General features: G+C 34.9%; 1 protein-coding gene across 4 annotated transcripts in view; it reads left to right on the forward strand.

The window, feature by feature from the left end:
• Positions 1-19626, forward strand: part of LOC120528668 (CD209 antigen-like protein C) — a 36275-nt gene extending 16649 nt beyond the window's left edge. For 3 of the 4 annotated variants that reach the window (XM_039752828.1, XM_039752829.1, XM_039752830.1), the window contains 5 exons: positions 3352-3450; positions 7667-7843; positions 16130-16281; positions 16460-16572; positions 19109-19626. In XM_039752828.1, the coding sequence (XP_039608762.1) occupies positions 3352-3450; positions 7667-7843; positions 16130-16281; positions 16460-16572; positions 19109-19271 (704 nt within the window). In that variant the 3' untranslated portion in view covers positions 19272-19626. Of the gene's footprint in view, positions 1-3351; positions 3451-7666; positions 7844-16129; positions 16282-16459; positions 16573-19091 lie in introns of all 4 variants that reach the window. The other variant, XM_039752831.1, reaches the window with a different exon arrangement.
• Positions 19627-20075: the final 449 nt, after the last annotated feature.

The raw sequence follows: 20075 nt of genomic DNA on the forward strand, positions 1-20075 counted from the left end.
GTTTTAGTTAATATGTAATACATGCTCTGACTGGGTAGCTTCTAAGCCATCCGCCAATAGCGTCCCTTGTATGAAATCAACTGGGCAAACAAACTGAGGAAGCATGTACTTTAAATTAAAGACCCATTGTCCGCAGAAATCCGCGAACCAGCGAAAAATCCGTGATATATATTTAGATATGCTTACATTTAAAATCCGTGATGGAGTGAAGCCGCGAAAGTCGAAGCGCGATATAGCGAGGGATCACTGTATACAGTCTATTATTCTGCCTGTTATTTACCTACATAGAAATATGTATCATATAAAGCCAGAAAACAAAGAGGAATGAATTAAGAACATCTGTGTTAGGTAGAATGCCCAGTGGGGGCCTAGGTGATCTTTTGGCCTTGGAACCCCTGCAGATTTTGTTTTTTTACTCCAGCTTAACTGGAGTTTATTTTGTTTTTTCTGTCATTTGACTTTATTATTCATTACTATTGCCTTATCTTATTTGTTTTTCTTTTTCTTGCAACTTTCTCTTTGACATCTTTTAAAGCACTATGAGCTACATTGTTTTTAATGAAAATGTGCTATAGAAAGAAGTGTTGTCGGTGTTGTTATTATTGTAAGTAATGCCTTAATTTTTATAAACTGTTTACAGTACTGTATATATATATATTTATATATATATATATATATACAGTATACTGTATATATATAGAACAATATCATTTAGACTTAATGTAATATTATACCCTTCCAGCTGATTAAAAAGTGTAATTTAAATTTTCACAGATAAATAATGAAGTAGTTTTATGTTGAGTCAGAGAGTTACTTTGGAAAGCTGCTTGTGTTCAGGGGCCTCATGCATAAGGCCGTGAGTAGATTTCACACTAAAACATGGCGTATGGACAAAAGCGGAAATGTGCGTATGCACAAAAAAATCCAGTTGCATAAATCTGTGCGTACGCCAACTTCCATGTTCTTCTGCTTCATAAATTCCAGTCAGTGTAAAAAGTAACTCATGTATAAACAACAAAAGGAAGTTGATCAAGTGACATAGAGTGTCGGAAATAAAAAAGAAGTTGTAAGGTTTCAAAGTCGCCGTGAAAAAGTGAGCCGTAACCCACCGTCTGAGAGTCATATGGAAGCTTATTAAGGTACAGAGAAAAGAAGAAAAATAGGTACACAGTGGGTAAAAAGCTTAAAATGTCAACTTTAATCTTGAAATTTCTAGTTTAATCATGTAGTTTATTTTGTCATTAAAGTAGAACATCATAAACTTCTTAAATTGTTTAATTTGCTAGTTTCTCAAATACCATCATAACTAAAGTAGCATGTTAAATGCTTTGTATTGTATGTGTTCTTCTATGTGTGTGAATCACTACATGCTTCTTAAACGGGCTTTCTCTTCCTCTGACAGGACACATAATCCATTATATTTGTAATATTAAAGCTCTCTGAATAATTTAAATACTGAAATGCATACTTGATATCATTTTCATGGTGATAGGAATTAAAGCATGTTATTAAACATGGGAACACGGTGGCGCAGTGATAGTGACGAGCTGGCATCCCATCCATCTAGAGATTGTTCCTGCCTCACACAAGATGATTGCTGCGCCATGCGCAACCTTCAATGAAATCATTTTTTGCAGCAGTACTGTCTCTTTCAAACATACTAACACCCAATTCCTGTCTTTCTTTTTCTTTCTCCTTCTCCAAGTACCCAATCGCCACACAATCAGCTCTGTAATAGGTGTTAAGCCATCTGTAAGCTTAGAATGCCGATTCTTCAAAACTTTTAAGGAACACTGAAATATCTTCATAGTACATGTTTAATTATTCTATCTATCCAGTGTCGTGCCAACCCCAGCAAGAATACAACGCGAGGCAGGAACAATCCTTGAACGGGGAGCCAGCTCATCACTACTACTGTCCACCGTGTCCTCACATATTAAATTTTTAACAATACAGATTATTTAAATGATGTTAAAATTTTATCTGTATAATGTAATAAAAGATTTTGCTGCATTTCATCTTAAAAATGATATTGTCATCATATGTAAATACGCGCTTTATAAAGTGGCTCAGGTTGTGCAATATTATAACTGTAGTGCAAGTTTACAGTGAGGTAATTGTACTTATAAGTACAAACAGTTCCACAAGGAGCAATTGATGGACTGGCTGATTACTTTTATAATTCTTGGGATGACACTGTTTCTGAACCGCGAGGTCAGTACAGGAAAGGCTCTGAAGCGTTTGTCGGATGAGAGCAGTTCAATAGACTGCGTGTATGGCTGAGGCAGCGTGTGCTTGATGCTGTATACCGATAATTCTCTTTCTGATCTGCTGCTGTACAGCTGTGATTCCACACTCAGATACTGTGGGATAAATACTCAATGGTGCACCAAGAGTAACAATGCTAAAGCAGCTATGGTATTTGGAATAGTTTGGCCATTCCGTGGACCATTAAATTGTTACAGGTTAGTTACAATCAGATGCCTTAAACTAATGAACAATATGCGATTAATTTCAGTGCATTTGATAAAGCCGCATGAGGGATGTGGATCTAAAAAATAAAGGGAAACCACACTGGAACAGAAGCACTGCTTTGACTCTGGGTGCCGCCAGTTTGCAAAACCCAGGAGAGAACGTGCGAATGTCAGGGATTGAGCTGGCATGATAAAGTGCATGACTTTATGCCAAGTTTAGTTTTTATACATCGCAATGTGAGTGTGGAAACGGGTGTACGCAACATTTTTGTGCGTATGCACTGTTTATACATGAGGCCCCATGTTCTTACTCCTGGTAAAATGAAACAGACAAAAATGAATACACACACAATTATACAAAACGAAAACTGCATAAAGTGTCATCTGTTTCTACTTCATGTATTATTTTATGTGCCCAGCTCATTAAAATGTGTTGCTATTAAATACTGAAGCAGCTTTCAGCACCCTGGCTGTGAAATCCTGTTTTTTTTTTTTTTGATTTAACATGAATGGTAACATTTAAAATGAAAAATATAGGTAAGAAATATATGCTTTGGTCTGTTGACCTGTTTTGACTTTATGTTTTTACGGTGTGTTATAATGGAAGCAAAAAGTCTCACAAATCATATTGATGCATCAATAACAGTATAATCAGAGCTTCAAACTCAGTTTTTCAAAGCTGTGTAGCTGGGTACCAGCAGTGTTAGTCTCAGTGCTTGACACTCCAATGCAGGCATCTTGCTGTGCTGGAGCTTTTGTGTCTCCATTTTAGACACAGAGTGTAATTCACATCTGGCTGTAATATGGAACAAAACTTTGAGAACAATTTCACAACAGAAAACTTGATGTTTAAATAGTATTTGTGACTTTCTTCCAGAGCCTCCTGCCAGAGTTGTTTATAAAGCCTTCCTGTTCAAACTGCTGCTGCTTCTTTGTGCTTTGTTGATAGCCATCATCATCTTCATGGTTGTTTACCGTAAGTATTTTTGAAACATGGCGATAAGTAGAGCATGGATGAATACTTTTATCTTGAAGGCACTGTGACTACATCACATATTTCATGTTGAATCATATTTTTACACATTTCTGCGAAAATGGAGTGCAAATTTTAAAAAAATAATTAGGATTTCTTATCAAGATCATCTGAAATTCCAAAGTCATAAGTTGGTCAGACATGCTAGAAACAAAATTCACTGTACCCTCTACACATAGCAATGAAGTTTAATTTGAGCTTGAACATAAACTTAAAATTTGAGTACAATGTTCATCTCTTGTATAAAAATTTTCTATGGATAACTAAATTATGACTATCAGTGGCACTGGTTTTACATGAAGGATGGAGGTTATGAGATGTTAATCTCTCCGCAATTATACCAAGCATTCAAAACATGTGAGTTAGCAAAACATTCTTCTAGGAATACACTATAATGCATGTTTCATTGTGCAAAAAGCCTTGCAACTGAAAATAACACAACGGAGAATTCATTTTAAAATTCATTACATAAAATTGAACCAACATTATTGCATTATTGTTTATCTGACTTACTAAGGAATCATGTATCTAGTGATACAGCATCAAGACCAAGTACAGTATTCATTAGATTGTCTTTTGCAAAGAATATCTCTTTCATATACTGTATTTAACTCTGTTGTTTGGTAATAGTGTTTATTATTTTAACTATTTTTAAACTTTAATCCATAAGCTTTATGATCACAGACTCGGAAAGTCTTTACCCTTGGTTTGTAACTCAAAACACATTTGTCAACAAACCGTTGCCAGATGTCCAAAATCGCAGCAAATCTGTCATTTTTCACTCGTTCTGCATGGGTGTCTTTGTTGTCAAAGTGCAAATACAGCATGGTAGTCTGATAGCTGTCATGGAACATCATATGTTTGATTGCCGGTACAACAAATAGTTCTGAGCAGGTGTCAGCCACATTACCAACGCTGGTCAGCGCTGCTCTTGTGAAAAGAATGGAGATAAACATCATCAACTCAGAGAGGGAGAGGCAAGTTTGTTGTACCACGTGAACGTCACTGACAGAATAAAAGTGAATAAAAAAACAAGCACTAACTTTTACAAGTAGCCAAAATTTACACTGGGTGTTACAGACTCAAATCAAATATATGTTTTTTATTATAATAATAATAATAATAATAGCAGCACCTCAATACTCGGAACACCAAGACTCTATCCCAATATCCTTGGGTTATAAGGCAGCAGTTCTTATCTCTGCACCATTCAGGAACACATATCAGCTTCTAGTCAATTGACATTTAAGCTTGGGTTTTTATCTCATTGACAGCAGCATGTAAATGAAATTTTTTTTTTTTTTCTTTAGTTATATTTTTGAATAAAAGCACATGTGTTTATTTGATATTTGGACTAAAGTCTTCACACATTATACACTTCACATCATTATTAGTATAACATGGACAAAGTTTCTGCTTTAGGTATGTGTTCAGCATTTCTTAACTAGCATTTCCTTTCATCCTACACTTACCCAGATCTTTGTAGGCACAGAATACACATGAAATGCATGTATTCCAAATAACAATATACTGGTTTATTTTATCCTGTACAACTTCAATAAGCTCACACGTAGATAAGGAGCCTTGGTTTGAGCTGGGAGAACTTTTTGCCCAATTTGAGCTCCATCAAGGGATGGGGTGAGATAGCAGACTGCTTGAGCTGATCGACAAATTTACAAAACAAAAGACGCCAATGGAGAGGTGCGAAGGAATTTAAGGTGGACCGGGATTACATGTTTTTCCGTAGGCTTCAGGGATTCTGGTGTTAAATACATGTAGAACCTGGTGCTAAATGGTAGGAATGATAGCTCCCTTTCCCTGTGTTAAAAAATCTGTACTGAACTCACTAAACTTCAACCTGATTAAACTTGGCATTGCTAAATTGTCCAGATAGTGTGTATTTGTGTTTACCCTGCAATGGACTGGCAACCTGTCCCAGTGTTTTTATTACATTGTGACCATCTGATGATTGCTGGGAAAGCCTTCAGCTATATCATGACCCTTCCATGGATAACAGAAATGGATGCCTATAAAATGTGTTCAGTTTTTGGCACTTGATAACATGCTGCATGCAGTGCTTGAAGTGGAAACAAATAATTGCTGGTGCTCTCTTCATTTGTGGATTGTTTAGTCATTTTCAAATATTACACAATTTTTAATTAAAAATGCTCCCCCTGGTGTTTTGAGCATGATGTTAGCAATATACTGAGGAGCAAGTACGCGGACGGGGGTTGGTGATGGTGCTTAAAGCAGATGGAGTATTTGCTGTCAGATCATGAGGTGCTACAACCACTTACAGCAGGCATTCTCCCGCTGAAACTGCTTAATATTCTCTTTCACTGAAGCACATGCACGCTTTAACAATCCACCAGTAGCTCGCAGTATCTTTGCATACAGTGATACAAAGTGCTGTTGTGACTTTTTCAGTTGTTATTGTTTAGTTGTCTACAGAACTAACACAGCAATTCACATCTGGGCATCAACATTCAGTGCCAATTATGGGTGCTCAGTGATGACTTTCTGAAGTGAATCCACGTCTCTGGGGCTGAAAGGGTGCTACACTGTGAACTTAAAAAAGTGAGGTGCACTCACTTGAATAATCTCAAGATGTGGATCAAAACTTGGTAACATTTTTGACTTGAAAAATTGATGTATTTGTTAAGTTTATGTTACTCTTGTCCTCTAAAACCCCATTGCAACCTGCAAGAACAGACAAAATATTTTTGAAATGTATAAAAAAAGGCATCACTTTAGACTATGAATTTAAGAGGCAAATGAATATATACCTTGATTGTAAAGAAATAACTTCAAACACTTAAGTTCTAAATATTTGTAGGTAGATCATTCTGGAGTTTGGGTATGCAATAGTTAAAGATCCTGAATTTTACAAATTTTACTAACTTTTATAATGTATACTCATTAATCTACACTAAACATGTAATTGAACAAACCAATTTCAAATCGATTAACATAAGTGGTGATTAACAGTATGTCTCGATTAGTATTATCATCAGCATATGGCATGTTTACGATGAAAAGAAACACAGAAGCTCAAGTTAATTACATATATTCATACAAAGTTAAACACACAGTCACAGAGGGCTGAAGACTACCCTGGCAGTGATAGACACAAGGGAGGAACTGATCCTAAACATGTACAGCATGGCACACTCATATAAACACTCACATAGGACCAGTTTAGAATGACCTATTCACCTAGAACACGTTTGGGAATGTGGGAAGAAAGCTGGAGGACCCACAGGAAAACCTTTGTGGACACAGGGATATTCTGAAAACTTCACAAAATCATGAAAGTGGACCTGTGAAGCATCCTAAAATCATCTCTTACATTTTTAACTTTAGTATGATCTTAAAAACATTATATATGTCATAGGATATGCATATGTTTGTCAAGGTAAATCTTGTTTATGTAGTCTGGGTTAGGTTTGAAAATGAAAGAGAGAGAAAAGGTAAGTTAATTCAGAAAGAACAAATTACGAATGGTTGAAGGAAAGTGAAACTAATGCTGCATTTCTCATTCTGAGCACCATTTGCGACCTCTGTGCATTCCTTATTAGGGAATTAAAAAAAGATGCCCTCATGAAAACTGGTGTCTGACTTAGTTAGCAGCAAATGCTAACTTTTAATTCTGTAGTCTGGATCAAAGAAGAAACCAAAGAGCAAGAAAGGCTTAAAAAGTATGTTGTTATTTCTAAAAAATTAAGATTTTTATGCTCTTGGCAATGATAATAGCTCTATTTCTGCTTGAAAGCTTCAACTAAAAGCCTGTACAAAGCAACAATTGTGTGCAATGTACAAATAATAGTACAAGTCAGGTAAACATCGGTCAGTCTGTTACTGTTCATTCTGGTTAATGTTAATGCTTACTTTTTCAGTTATTAGTATTATGATTTAAGGTGATTCTTTTAATCTAAATTACTCAAATAAAGAAACTGAACCTATAAAGTGTTACTGTACTTACTATCCATGATGTACTCTGCCATTTTGGAATTATGTCATAATCTGAAGTTGGACGAACTCAAGACTTTTTCACTTCACCTGACTTGATGATAATATATATATAATCATATGTATTTCTTTCCTTTTGATTCAATTTTTCTGCTCAAAAATCTCAACCATCTTTTAAATAATCTTTCAGATCTGCACTTCTTAAACCACTGTTGCACAGACCTGAAGGCCCAGTATTCAGATTTCAATAAGAGCTACTCTGAGCTGCACTCCTCGTGTACAGAGATTAACCAGACGAATGCTAAATTGTCTTCAAGATTTGCTGCCCTTACTAAACAGTGCTCTTCAAATAATGCATTACCTCAGGGTATGTATGTTTATTCATTCCAATCTAATAAAATCCAGAAATTGTCAAGCATGGAGGACTAGAGGCATGCTGCTTATGAAAACATAGATCGTTCATGATAAAGTTATGGCTCTGTAATATATTACAATCAGATCTGATTACTCTCTGATAGAGCTATGTAAAATTTAGCTTTTTACTTTGGCTTTTGGATAATCCTCAATTAATCATTCTTTCTTTTTCCTTTTTAAAGGAATTATCTTTCCTCGTTGATAATCTTTATTTGAATAATATATAAAGGAGCAATGCATGACATGGCTGATGGCTCTTTTGACATGTATTATGTATGCCACAGAACTTATACAGCAAATTTCAGTTTTCATTTGTGCCATAGTAAACAGACAATCTAAATACAACAGTATTTATTTGTTTTAACAATATCAACATTTTATAAATTATTTATTTGTTTTAACAAAATCAACATTTTATAAATTATATATTTTTTTAACAATATCAACATTTTATAAAGGTGCATTAGTTAAGTTACTGCATCACTGTTCGTACTGAGTTTACATATTTTCCTTTGGTCAATGTGAGTTTTCTTGGTGTGCTCCATCTTGTTCCCACTTGATAATGGTGTGCAGATTAAACTGACTTAAGACGAGCAACTGTAGGTGTGTATGAAAGTAACGGATTGGCTTCCTATCCAGGGTTATTTCCTTCCTTTACCCTGTCCTGATTCAGCCTGGATTTTGCGACCTGGTACAGAAAATGGATATCATGTTCAAAAAATGAATTGATCAAGTAACAGAGTGGACTAATAATATCGATTCAGAATATGTACATGAAATAAATGCAAGGTTATGATTTTAAGTCTTAGAAACAATCAACAACATATTCCAGCACTGTGCATTGCTCACCAAGTGTTGACCCAGTGGATTTTTCCTCTTTACATTTCTCTTTTAGCTTGCTATCCTCAGAAAGATGGCTTGCTTGGCCACACTAGAATGGAGATTGTGCGACTGTGGCAGGATTGCCATTTATATTAGATAGCAAAATACCCGCGCTTCGCAGCGGAGAAGTAGTGTGTTAAAGAGCAATGAAAAAGAAAAGGAAACATTTTGAAAATAACGTAACATGATTGTCAATGTAATTGTTTTGTCACCGTTGTGAGTGATGAGTGTTGCTGTCATATATATATATATATATATATATAAATACATATACTCACAGGTGGCACAGTGGTAGTGCTCCTGCTTTGCAGTAAGGATACTGTAGAAGATTGTGGGTTCGCTTCCTGGTTCCTCTCTGTGTGGATAGCGCTTTGAGTACTGAGAAAAGCGCTATATAAATGTAATGAATTATTATTATTATTATATATATTTGCACACACACACATAAACATATATATATACATATCTATACATATACAGTACACATATATATACACACACACATATACATACATATATATCTACATATATACACATACATATACATACACACATACATACATACACATATATACACACAAATACATATATATATACATACACACACATATATAAACATATATATATACATATACATACATATCTACATATATAAACACACAGCTATTTCGTATCAGTGCAATACGCTGCTTGTTAAACGGATAACTCCGCTCTTATGTGCAAGTCTGCGTGGATATTATGAACTATCGATTTGTTTAAGTTTTATTTAAATTTTAAATAAAAGGAATTTTTATTTAGTCGACAGAAATATTTTTGGTAGGAATGGTAAAAACAGACAGGAATATTATTCCTGAATAAATCAACTCAAACCTTAAACAACTTATAATATTTTGCTCACCTTAAAAATATATCCTGTCTAAATTATACAGGTTAGAAATAAAGTAAACGTTAAAAGAACAAACATTCAAATTTCTTTACTCTTATGTAATTTTATATAAAAAATAAACTTAGATTTTAAATATCCCAAAAGATTTTGCTCTCCATAAAAATATATCCTGTCAAAATTATACAAATTCAAATATGAACATGCTGCATAACAAAACCTGGAAATATAAATAAAATGTGTTCCTTTCAGCAATAACAAATCAAATCATTCAGTTGTCTTTGCTCATATGTCATTTTAGAGCTGGACACCTGGCATCTTTTTTTGGCCACAAGTTCGTTTCTGTTTGGTGTGAGGTTCTGTGTTGTGGAGATTCTCAGGATGGATTGCAGGTGCTCATCAGTGAGGCGACTCCTGTGTGCTGTTTTGTTAGTCTTTATCACTGAGAAGAGCTTCTCACACAGATATGTGCTACCAAACATGCACAAGGTTCGAGCCGCATGTAGACGGACTTTTTTTGTTCTTCAAAGTCACCAAAGCGCCGTGCAAACTCAGTGCGCTGTGCGCAGTTTATCAGCAAAGTGCGTATTTGGGAACACCGTAGTGCGACTTGGTTCAACATTACTTGGCAACAGGGAAAGTGGGGCAAGTTGCACTGGTGCATTTGTGTCTCCCATAAAAGCAGCTTCACTTGAAATCACTTTGTGATTGTGCACGGGTAAAACGTCCGCTGAAGTGTCAGATTCTTATTTAATTCTTCTGCTTTCTGTATCTTCTGCATTGCATTCAGGTCTTTCAGGTTACCCTGATGTTTTGTCTCATAGTGCCGTCTTAGATTAAATTCTGTAATTACAGCCACATTAGCTCCACAAATGAGACACACGGGTTCAGTAAACATATACTCAGCCTCCCATCGGTTTTTAAAGGCTCTATTTTCAGAATCAACTTTTCTCTTCAGCATCGTGTAAACTAGCTTCGCAATAACTTGCAGCATCATAAGCTAGACTTGATTAACGCGTAAGTGTTCGCAAGGCAGCTGAAGCGCTGCATTATGGGATCTGTAGTTTATTGTGTTACCAGCGCTTCATATACCCGGGCTATTAATAACAATAATACAGTATATAAAATGATCTCGCGGGCCGGATATAATTACACCGGGCGGATGTGGCCCGCGCCCTTGAGTTTGACACATATGGACTAAATAGAACTTGAAAAGATATATTTTTTCAAATGTGATCGCAATTCAGATAGAGTTGACGCAAGACTACAGCCTGCATGCCTCAATAAGTCATCCTCCCTCGCTCTTACTTTTTACCGCTCATCTAATGAATACACTGAGTATGGCTTTACCAAAACAATCATTGATGGCGAATAAAGTATCCATTATTCGAGTATGTAGATCGGGATATATATATACATATATATATACCCGCGTATGCAGCGAGAAGTAGTGTGTTAAAAAGCTAGAAAAGAAAAGGGAACATTTTAAAAATAACGTAACATGACTGTCAATATACAGTATTTGTTTTGTGAGTGTTACTGAGTGTTGCTGTCATCAAGGATTTGATTATCATTATTTCTTTCAATCAGGTTCGTATTTGTAGGATGTGTTGTGTTCAAGTTACATTCCGTGTTTGTCAATCGCTGTAAAGATGACAGGTTTCATTCATCGATTCGTTTCTTACTGCATCAATAAACAGCTCGTCTTCTTCTTTATCTGAGACCTGACACACTGCATGCACGGGTTTTTTTTTTACACTGTCTTCCTTTAGCGGGACATTGACTTTTTCCACCGTGTGCTTTGTTTCCGCAGTAGCTGGATTTATGAATATGCTTGTATGTATCAGACGCTTCATATTTTTTGCTGCCTTTTCAATTGTGTAATTCGGTTTTTGTTCAGCGCTCTTTGGAACTGTTGCTTTTTATCTGTGCACTGTGCCAGTTCACGTGAGCCACTCGGTGTACATGCATCGAAGGTTCCCAGCTGTGCTGGTGCCATCTCATGCTATGTCCATGGCTGTATTTAATGTTACCTTAGTCCTGGCACTTAAAACTTTCTCTCGCAGTTTCGGTGAGTTTGTGCCAAACACCACCCTGACCATCTCATCTTCCTCTCCATAAGCACAGTCCTTCACCCGTGAATATTTAGTGGGAGTTTGCTATTGGATTGCCGCTGACGGACGGCCTTTTATGGGCAGGCACTAAATTACAAACGCCAGCGGCAGCCTGTCTATGAACTTAATTTAAAGTGTAGGTTTACATCGTGCTTTGTTTCAGAAGTAGCAGAACTCATGAATATGGTTCTATATGTCACTCGCTCGCTTCTTATTGTTTCACTGCCTTCTCAATTATATAATGCATGTTTTCTTCAGCGCTTTTTGGAGGTCTTCCTGGTTTTCTATGTACTGCATGATTACGTGGGAGGCGTGATGATGTCACACGAAACTCCGCCCCCCACGGCGTTCAAGCTCATCTCCATTACAGTAAATGGAGAAAAACAGCTTCCAGTTATGACCATTACGCGTAGAATTTCGAAATGAAACCTGCCCAACTTTTGTAAGGAAGCTGTAAGGAATGAACCTGCCAAATTTCAGCCTTCCACCCACACGGGAAGTTGGAGAATTAGTGATGAGTCAGTGAGTGAGTGAGTGAGTGAGTGAGTGAGTGAGTGAGGGCTTTGCCTTTTATTAGTATAGATTTCCTGCAGCTGGCTCTGAAGCGGCTAATTTGAATAATTTCATGTTGTTAGTGACTATCATTTCTGTCTGATGCAACATCCCACACTGTTACAATATAATGACCATTCAGTGTAAACTATCTGTGTGATTTCAAATTAATTAGATAGATAGATAGATACTGTAGATAGATAGATAAATGAAGGATTCAGTCATTTCACTGATTAATCTGGAGTGTTAACAGCGTTGGTTGCAATGAAAGTTGGTTCATTTGTGAAGAAAATGTGTAGTACACAATTTCTGTAAAGCAAAGCTAAAAACTGGGGTTAATGAAAATAAAATAAATTCAGTAGTTTGGCGCCAGTGGTATTAAGTAGGTTATCAACTATTGGTTCAGCCAGACCATCAGGAGATACTGTAAACCTTAATCATTCAATGTGTCTTTATTTTAAATAGTCAATCAGTTCACAAATCACTTTATTTAGTGAACTAATTTTAGACATGTGTTGTATAAGCACAGCTGACCTTAATGTTAAAAAAAACACATACAAATAAATATGACAGCAGAATCAGGTTTGGATCAGGAATTACAGATAACTCAAATTAGAATATACATATATGTATAGGTGTTTAAAATTCAAGAGAAAAAGTCTAATTTAATTTTGTTCAGTTTGTTGTTAAGTACACATCTGCTAAAGAGCCCAGTTTGCTATAGAGTTGTGCCATGTTTCAAGTGCAAACTACTATGTTTTATGCTTGGCTAGGCAAAACAACTTAACGCTATTTCTAATTTTAGTGGAAGGATTGTTTCTTTTAACCTCTCACTGAACTTGTTTAAAATCTATTTAATATGGAATTTTGCAACCACTCAGTCATTTGCTGTGCATAGTTTGAAAAAGGTTTTAACATGGTAATTGTGACTATATTAAGCTTGTATACTTAATAAAAAGTTATAATGTTTTACACTTTTCTCTGAAAACATGAACTTGTTATTGCAGTAAAAAATGCTAATATTTTTAGAAATTACTTTAATAGGAACTATAATAAGTAACTGCCACTCTAAAGAAATTAAGGTCTGTAAGGATCTAAATAAATTATTTTATTCATCAGCACTTTATCAAAAATATTGCTATAATCTACCTCTTTTATATAATGTACATTTACAGTACATGACTTTTACAACTTCTGGCTTACAGGTGAAGTGTTATTACAGCATTGTGGTAAAATGGGGTGGTTTGTTACTTGGAGACTGTGGTTCATTTCTAGACAAGTGTGCAATCATTTCTTATCAATCTCATCAATTTTGTGATGCATTTATTTAAGAAAATTCTAGGTAACATGAGCTCATTTTTAGCCTTTGATGTCTTTCTGGACACAGAACCAAAACGGTCCTGGAAATGTATAAATTGGACATTAACATGTATTTTGAATGATTTGGTCACAATTGGAAAGCAGATGACTACTTTGAAAACTGGAAATAAGCACATTTGTGACTAGATTGTGATCAGATCACCACCACTGTATTTGGAAGTTTTTAGAAATGGATAGTGCCATTTCTCCTTTTTATATCTCGAAAATAAAATACGAAATGTAGGAAAAGTATTTTAATCATCCGAAGATTTTATGTTGAGATTTTGTTGAATCTTGATGTTTTAGACTTCCCTGACTTTCTCGTATACGAAGTATAAGGAAAGTATTGGAATCCTCCAAAAATTCCATTTCGAAATTTTGACGAATCTCAATGTTTTAGACCTCCCTGAGTCTGAAAATACCATTTTTGGAATTATGTCTGTGTGTTTTTCTGTGTGTGTGTGTGTGTGTGTGTGTGTGTGTGTGTATGTAAATGCAATAACTTGAGTAGGTTTTTAATTAGGTCAACCAAATTTTGCATACAAGTATTAAGTACACAGCAGTACAACCCAAATAGCAAAACACACAGATAAAAATACACTAAGAAGTAGAGTGGCAGCGAGAATCACAGGCCATTTAACACTCAAATTAAGTGCCCTTAGCAACTCTGGGGCCAGAGGCCATTTTAATTATTGCTGCAGACAGTTCAGGAAAAGTCAGATTGAAAAGAGGAGCCTTGAAGAGATTACAAGCAAGAAGCTAGAATTGACATATTCAGCGAGAGTATCCTCCACTAGGCTGAAGAGAGATATACAGAGCAGAGTTCCAATGGAAGGTCCATTTGAGGATGACAAGGAAAGTGAATAAATAGGGAAATTTGAGAGAAAATCGGAAACAGAAATGCAATAACTAGTGGACATTCCCAGAACATACAGTATATAAAAAATGTGTGAGGGAGATTTGCCTGTCAGAAATGGCAGTTATTATCGGCAGTAATTGCCCTTTATGTGAATCAGTGCTGCTTTCCAGGCTAGTCAGGTGTGCCAAGGGCATTACAAATATACTTTAAGATGAATTTTATGTATTAAAATTTGCATTTTAATATATTGCAAAGTACTTATTTCAATATACTATAAGGATTTTACAATATATTTTGATATATTTTAAAATATATTAAATTATTATGATATATTTTAAAATCCATGCAATCAATTATATATAATTAACTGTATTATTGTGTCATTGAAAATATCATTACAAATATATCTCCATGATGTAATAGATGTATCCTGGACTAAATTCCACTTTAACAAATTTTAAACCCTAGTACTGAATGAGTATAAGTAAGCTGACTTTATCAGCAATTTAATTCTTTAACATGCTTGATTTTTGACAGCAAGCTGATGTATTATTTTAATTGTGCTTTAATAAATGTTGTGAGTAACTCATTCCAGTGTTAAGATTTCAGTACAAATTGTTTGGTAATGTCTTAAGTATTTCAGTCCTACACATTTTATAATTAATTCAAAAATTGATTGCATTACTTATCATAATTACTCTGGTTTGATATTGCATCATCAAATGCTTTTCACATGCTTTAACAAACTTATATACAGTGAAAATATATAATCTCAATATCAATTAAGTATATTAATTGTTCTAATGTAAGGCACAGTTATAGGTTTATTTTCCACTATTGTCATATGCACAATTCTTACTTAATTTTAGCAATCAGCTCATAACCACACTCGGGCATAATCTTAGTTCTTACAGTGACTAAAGGAACAAATAAAGGTTTATTTCATTCAAAAAAGTCAAGAAAGAAAACACATCATTGCTTCAATTTGTAATAAACTTGTATTCCTTTGCAGACAACAACATTTATTTCTGTAATGCATTTTTATACACCAGATGTACCCTAATGTGCTTTACAAGAGGTCAAAAATAGTTGCAAGACTAGAAAAACAAAGTAAAATTAGATCAGAATAATAATGAATAAATAAAAAACAAAAAATAAATAATACACACTTACTTAAGATAGATACATAATTTAAAAAATAGAATCCTTATATGTAGAATTGTTTCTAAATTCTCTAAAGATGAATCTCATGATAAGGTCAGATGGCCAGGGAGGACAAAAAATAAAAATAAAAAACCTCAAGAGATGAGATATAAAGAAAAAAACAACTAAATCTTCAGGGGTTCAAGACAAAAGACCACCCATCTCCCACTTGGCATTCTGAGATCAAAATAAAGGGGGTTCATATGAGAGTCTGGGTTTAACTTTTTTCTAAATAAATAATGATCTGACTGAAGAAAATATAATTTTTATATGGATTTTGTAAGAATCCTTGATATGACTTTGGATTAAAAAAAACCTGTCAACAGACTGAGCCATAAATCATCTTGTAATGCTTTTATATTTCTTTTTTATTTTTTTGGTGGGTAGATGAAAACTGTTTATTGTGTGCAAATGGATGGCATCTGTTCAAATCCAAGTGCTACTTCTTCTCTAATGATAAAAGAAACTGGACTTTCAGCCGTAATGAGTGCATATCCAAAGGAGGACATTTGGTAATTACAGAGTCGAAGGAGGAGCAGGTAAGCCATTCATCTCCAAGTACAAACATATGAAACAGTTTTGTGATGTAGGACAGAAAAGAAACGTGTAGCAACCCATTATAAACAGGGACATCCACATACTTTCAGAAATTTACAAGTCATCATTCAACTTTAGCAACTAATATGATTACCAGATATGAATTTGCTTTCTGTTTAGACATTTTTAGACTCAAAAATCAAACGTGAAGAACAATACTGGATTGGATTAAGTTATCAGAAGAAGGAAAATGAGTTTCGATGGGAGAACAACATGAATATCACCACAATACAGTAAGAACATAAATCTAGAATAATATACAGTTACTTTGGTTTATGTAAATTCTGGCAAGAAGAGTTTCTGCATTCAATCAGGCAGCTCAAATCGGAGTTAACACTAGAATTACCAGAGTCTACGAAAAAACTCATAAATCAGGCCCACCTTAAATTCATTCGCACCTCTCCGCCAGCATCTTTTGTCATCTAAATGTGCTAATAAAGACAAGCTGCAAGCAGCCGGCTATACCATCCCCCCACCAAATTAGAACGTGCACAAACTTCTCCCAGCTCATGCCTTGATTGATTATCTGGGAGTGAAGTGGAGTTTTAGAGTGGAAATAATAGATCGTTATTTGGAACACACGCATTTCATGTGTGTTCCGTTTCTACAGTAATCTGTGTAAACACATTGTTAAAACAAACTTTTTCATATTTTAGTAATAAATGTTACAAAATGTAGGCATAAACTATAAAATGTGTGAAGCTTGAAGTCCAAAGATCAAATAAACACTTTTACAAAAGGTTCAAGTTTGACACAACAGTTTCTGTGGCGTACGGATAAGATTTGCCAACTCACAGTGCAGTGGGCTTGCCGTGCTTCAGAGACCTGAGTTCGAATCCCCACTGGGGAGAAAATGTTATTTTTTTTTTTTTCTTTTTAACCTTTGCCGCTCTGCCTGCCTGCCTGAACTCCCTGTCTATCTACAGTATATAGTAATAACAGTAATTTTATTATTATATAGCAGCTTCCCTCTCTGCCTATCATATAGTGCCTTTCCTTCCTATCTATCTATATATCTATCTCCTTAGCTGTTTTTTTATGTATCTATTATACAGTACCTATGAGGTGCCAAACAGGCAATTACAATGATTTTCGAAATATATAAAGTCATTCCCGAATATATAAAGTCAAAACTTGAATATATAAAGTCAGTGTCAGAATATATAGTCATTCCTGAATATATAAAGCCAGCGTTGGAATATATAAACTCATTTTTTAATATATAAAGTCAGTGTTGGAATATATAAAATCATTCCCGAATATATAAAATTTCCGTGCTTGTCATTTAAAAAAAAATAACATTTTCTCCCCAGGGAGGCATCGAACTCGGGTCTCTGAAGCGCGGCAAGCCCACTGCACTGTGAATCAGACTCTGGTAATTCTAATGTTAAGTGTTTAAAGTAAATGATGAAAGAGTAAACAAAAGTCAATTTTAAAATTAGGGTTTGGAAGAGGCCACAGGACACTGAATAGAATGTGCTTGGTAATGGAAAATAAGTGCACCAAAATACAGTACCTATAAACAGTACTCAACCCTTTGGACATTTTCACATTTTCTTGTTATACATCATTAAATCATAGTGAATTGATTTTGGCTATTTTGACACTGATGAAAAGAAAAAGACCCTTCAGTGCCATAATGAAAATAGATCTCTGCAAAGTGATCTATATTAATTACAAAAGTAAAACAAAACCATTGATCATATAAGTATTCACCCACTTTAAGCCAGTGTTTAGTAGATGGCAGATATGACCATTTTAAGTGTAGGTGCTCAGGTCTTTTTCTCTCTATATCAGCTCTGCCATTTTTCCATATTTCTTCTTTGTAAAACTTCTAAGGCTGTGTCAAGTTGCAATGGAGTTGTGACCTGAGTGACATGACAGTATAGAGAAATGGTTGAGGGAGTCCACAAGCAAGACCATAAAAACTCTAACCAGTGTGCTCCCCAACATGCAACTGAACTGTAGGCCAGAGAGTGGGCTCCATGGTTTTTACATCACATGGTATCTTTTCCCAGTGTATTCCCATCGAACTGTATTTTCTAGAAGATAAGTCATATTTCATAAAGTCACCTTCCTGTGTCCATTACTAAAGCACAATATTATATTTTAAAGTAATGTATTGTTCGCTTTCATTAAATGGACTTCTGTTTTACACCAGATCACAGCCTCAGTATTTCTGCTTTGATTAGCTCCTTGCCCCAGTATGGAGAAAAAGTATATTGCTTTGCACTAGTAATAAACCATGTGATACATTAATTTTACTTAAAAATACAGAGATACAGGACTATAGCACAGCATTAATTTTGAAATGTTAGTAAAAAATAAAGTAATTGAGGGGATGCTATTTGGTTCTACTATGTTAGAATTCTTAAAGTGCAGATTTATTTCCAGCCTTGCCTCTGTAAACTTGTTTTCTCTATGTAGCCTACTTTCTTTCTCCCAAAAAACTACCATGTTATGTTCACTGGTGTCTGTAAATTGTCCCAGGGTTACTGTTTACATGTGTGTGTTTATGTGCACAAGTGTGTCCCTCAAAGGTCTTGTCCATCCTTAGCCCCTACCACTGCCAAGACATACATTACCACTCTGTAATTGACTAAATGGATCTATAAAATGGATGGGTAAATTATATTACTATCTGAACACTCATTGGGCATGTTAACGTACAGTACCTGTATTCCATCAAATATTACACTGAGAAATGTGGAGACAACATGACTGTTTGACAGGATTATAACAAGTATAATAGACATTCCTATCTTGCAGGTTCTGGGGCAAAGATCAGCCAAATAAATGGAATGGAAACTCAGCTTCAGAAGAATGTGTGCTGTTAATGACAGATAAAGATGGCATCAGGTGGCATGACTTCCCCTGTGAGAATACAGAACAAATGATTTGTGAAACAGCAGCAGTCCAACTCCATTTCTAAAGTTTGCCAGCAGGGTTTTCATCTTCATCCATAACTCAAGATACTGACTATACAAAATGTTTAGACAAAAAAAGGCAATGCATGTTACAGAAGCCACAAACTAATAGAAGCTAATAAATTGAAACCTGAAGATGTGACTCGATCAATTCAGATCTGTTCAGAAGAGATGATTGTGTTTCATAACATTTACATTGGAACACAAAACAACAAGAAGAGATTTGACAAGAACAGACTATTCACCACAACAAATCCCATCCTTATTTATCTCATTTTTCAGAAATACCAAATCAAGATTTAAATGTACTTGTATCTTAATGAAACATTTTCCATATATCCATTATTGTTTGAGTGATAATTGCATCAGATTAGATTAGATTAATTTATTAATCCTAAAGCAAATTATAACATTATAACATTTAAATGAAATTAAAATTTAATAAGTTTTCATCTCTGTCTTTGTGTAATTATTGAAGAAATATTATTATAAATGACACCCACCCCACTGATTCCTTTCCTACATTTAAAAGGATATGTCTTATCCTCTCTGAACCTCATTTCAATTACCTGGAAAATAGACCTAATTCAAGATAAAATGAATAATAATTAAGATGGTGCTACATTTTGTGTCTCTGGAAGAGGGAAACACATTGCTGTTAGTAAGCAGTTGGAGGGCAATGCTGAGTTAATGTATATGGGACATCAAACAAGCAGGGACACAACCACGAGACTCAGCAAAGGGTGAGATGTTTTTTAAAGTAACCACTCTCCAAATTATATGCGAGAGAATACTCAACCAATATATCA

This window comes from Polypterus senegalus, chromosome 4 (genome assembly GCF_016835505.1).
Source record: "Polypterus senegalus isolate Bchr_013 chromosome 4, ASM1683550v1, whole genome shotgun sequence".
Classification (NCBI taxonomy): Eukaryota; Metazoa; Chordata; class Cladistia; order Polypteriformes; family Polypteridae; genus Polypterus; species Polypterus senegalus.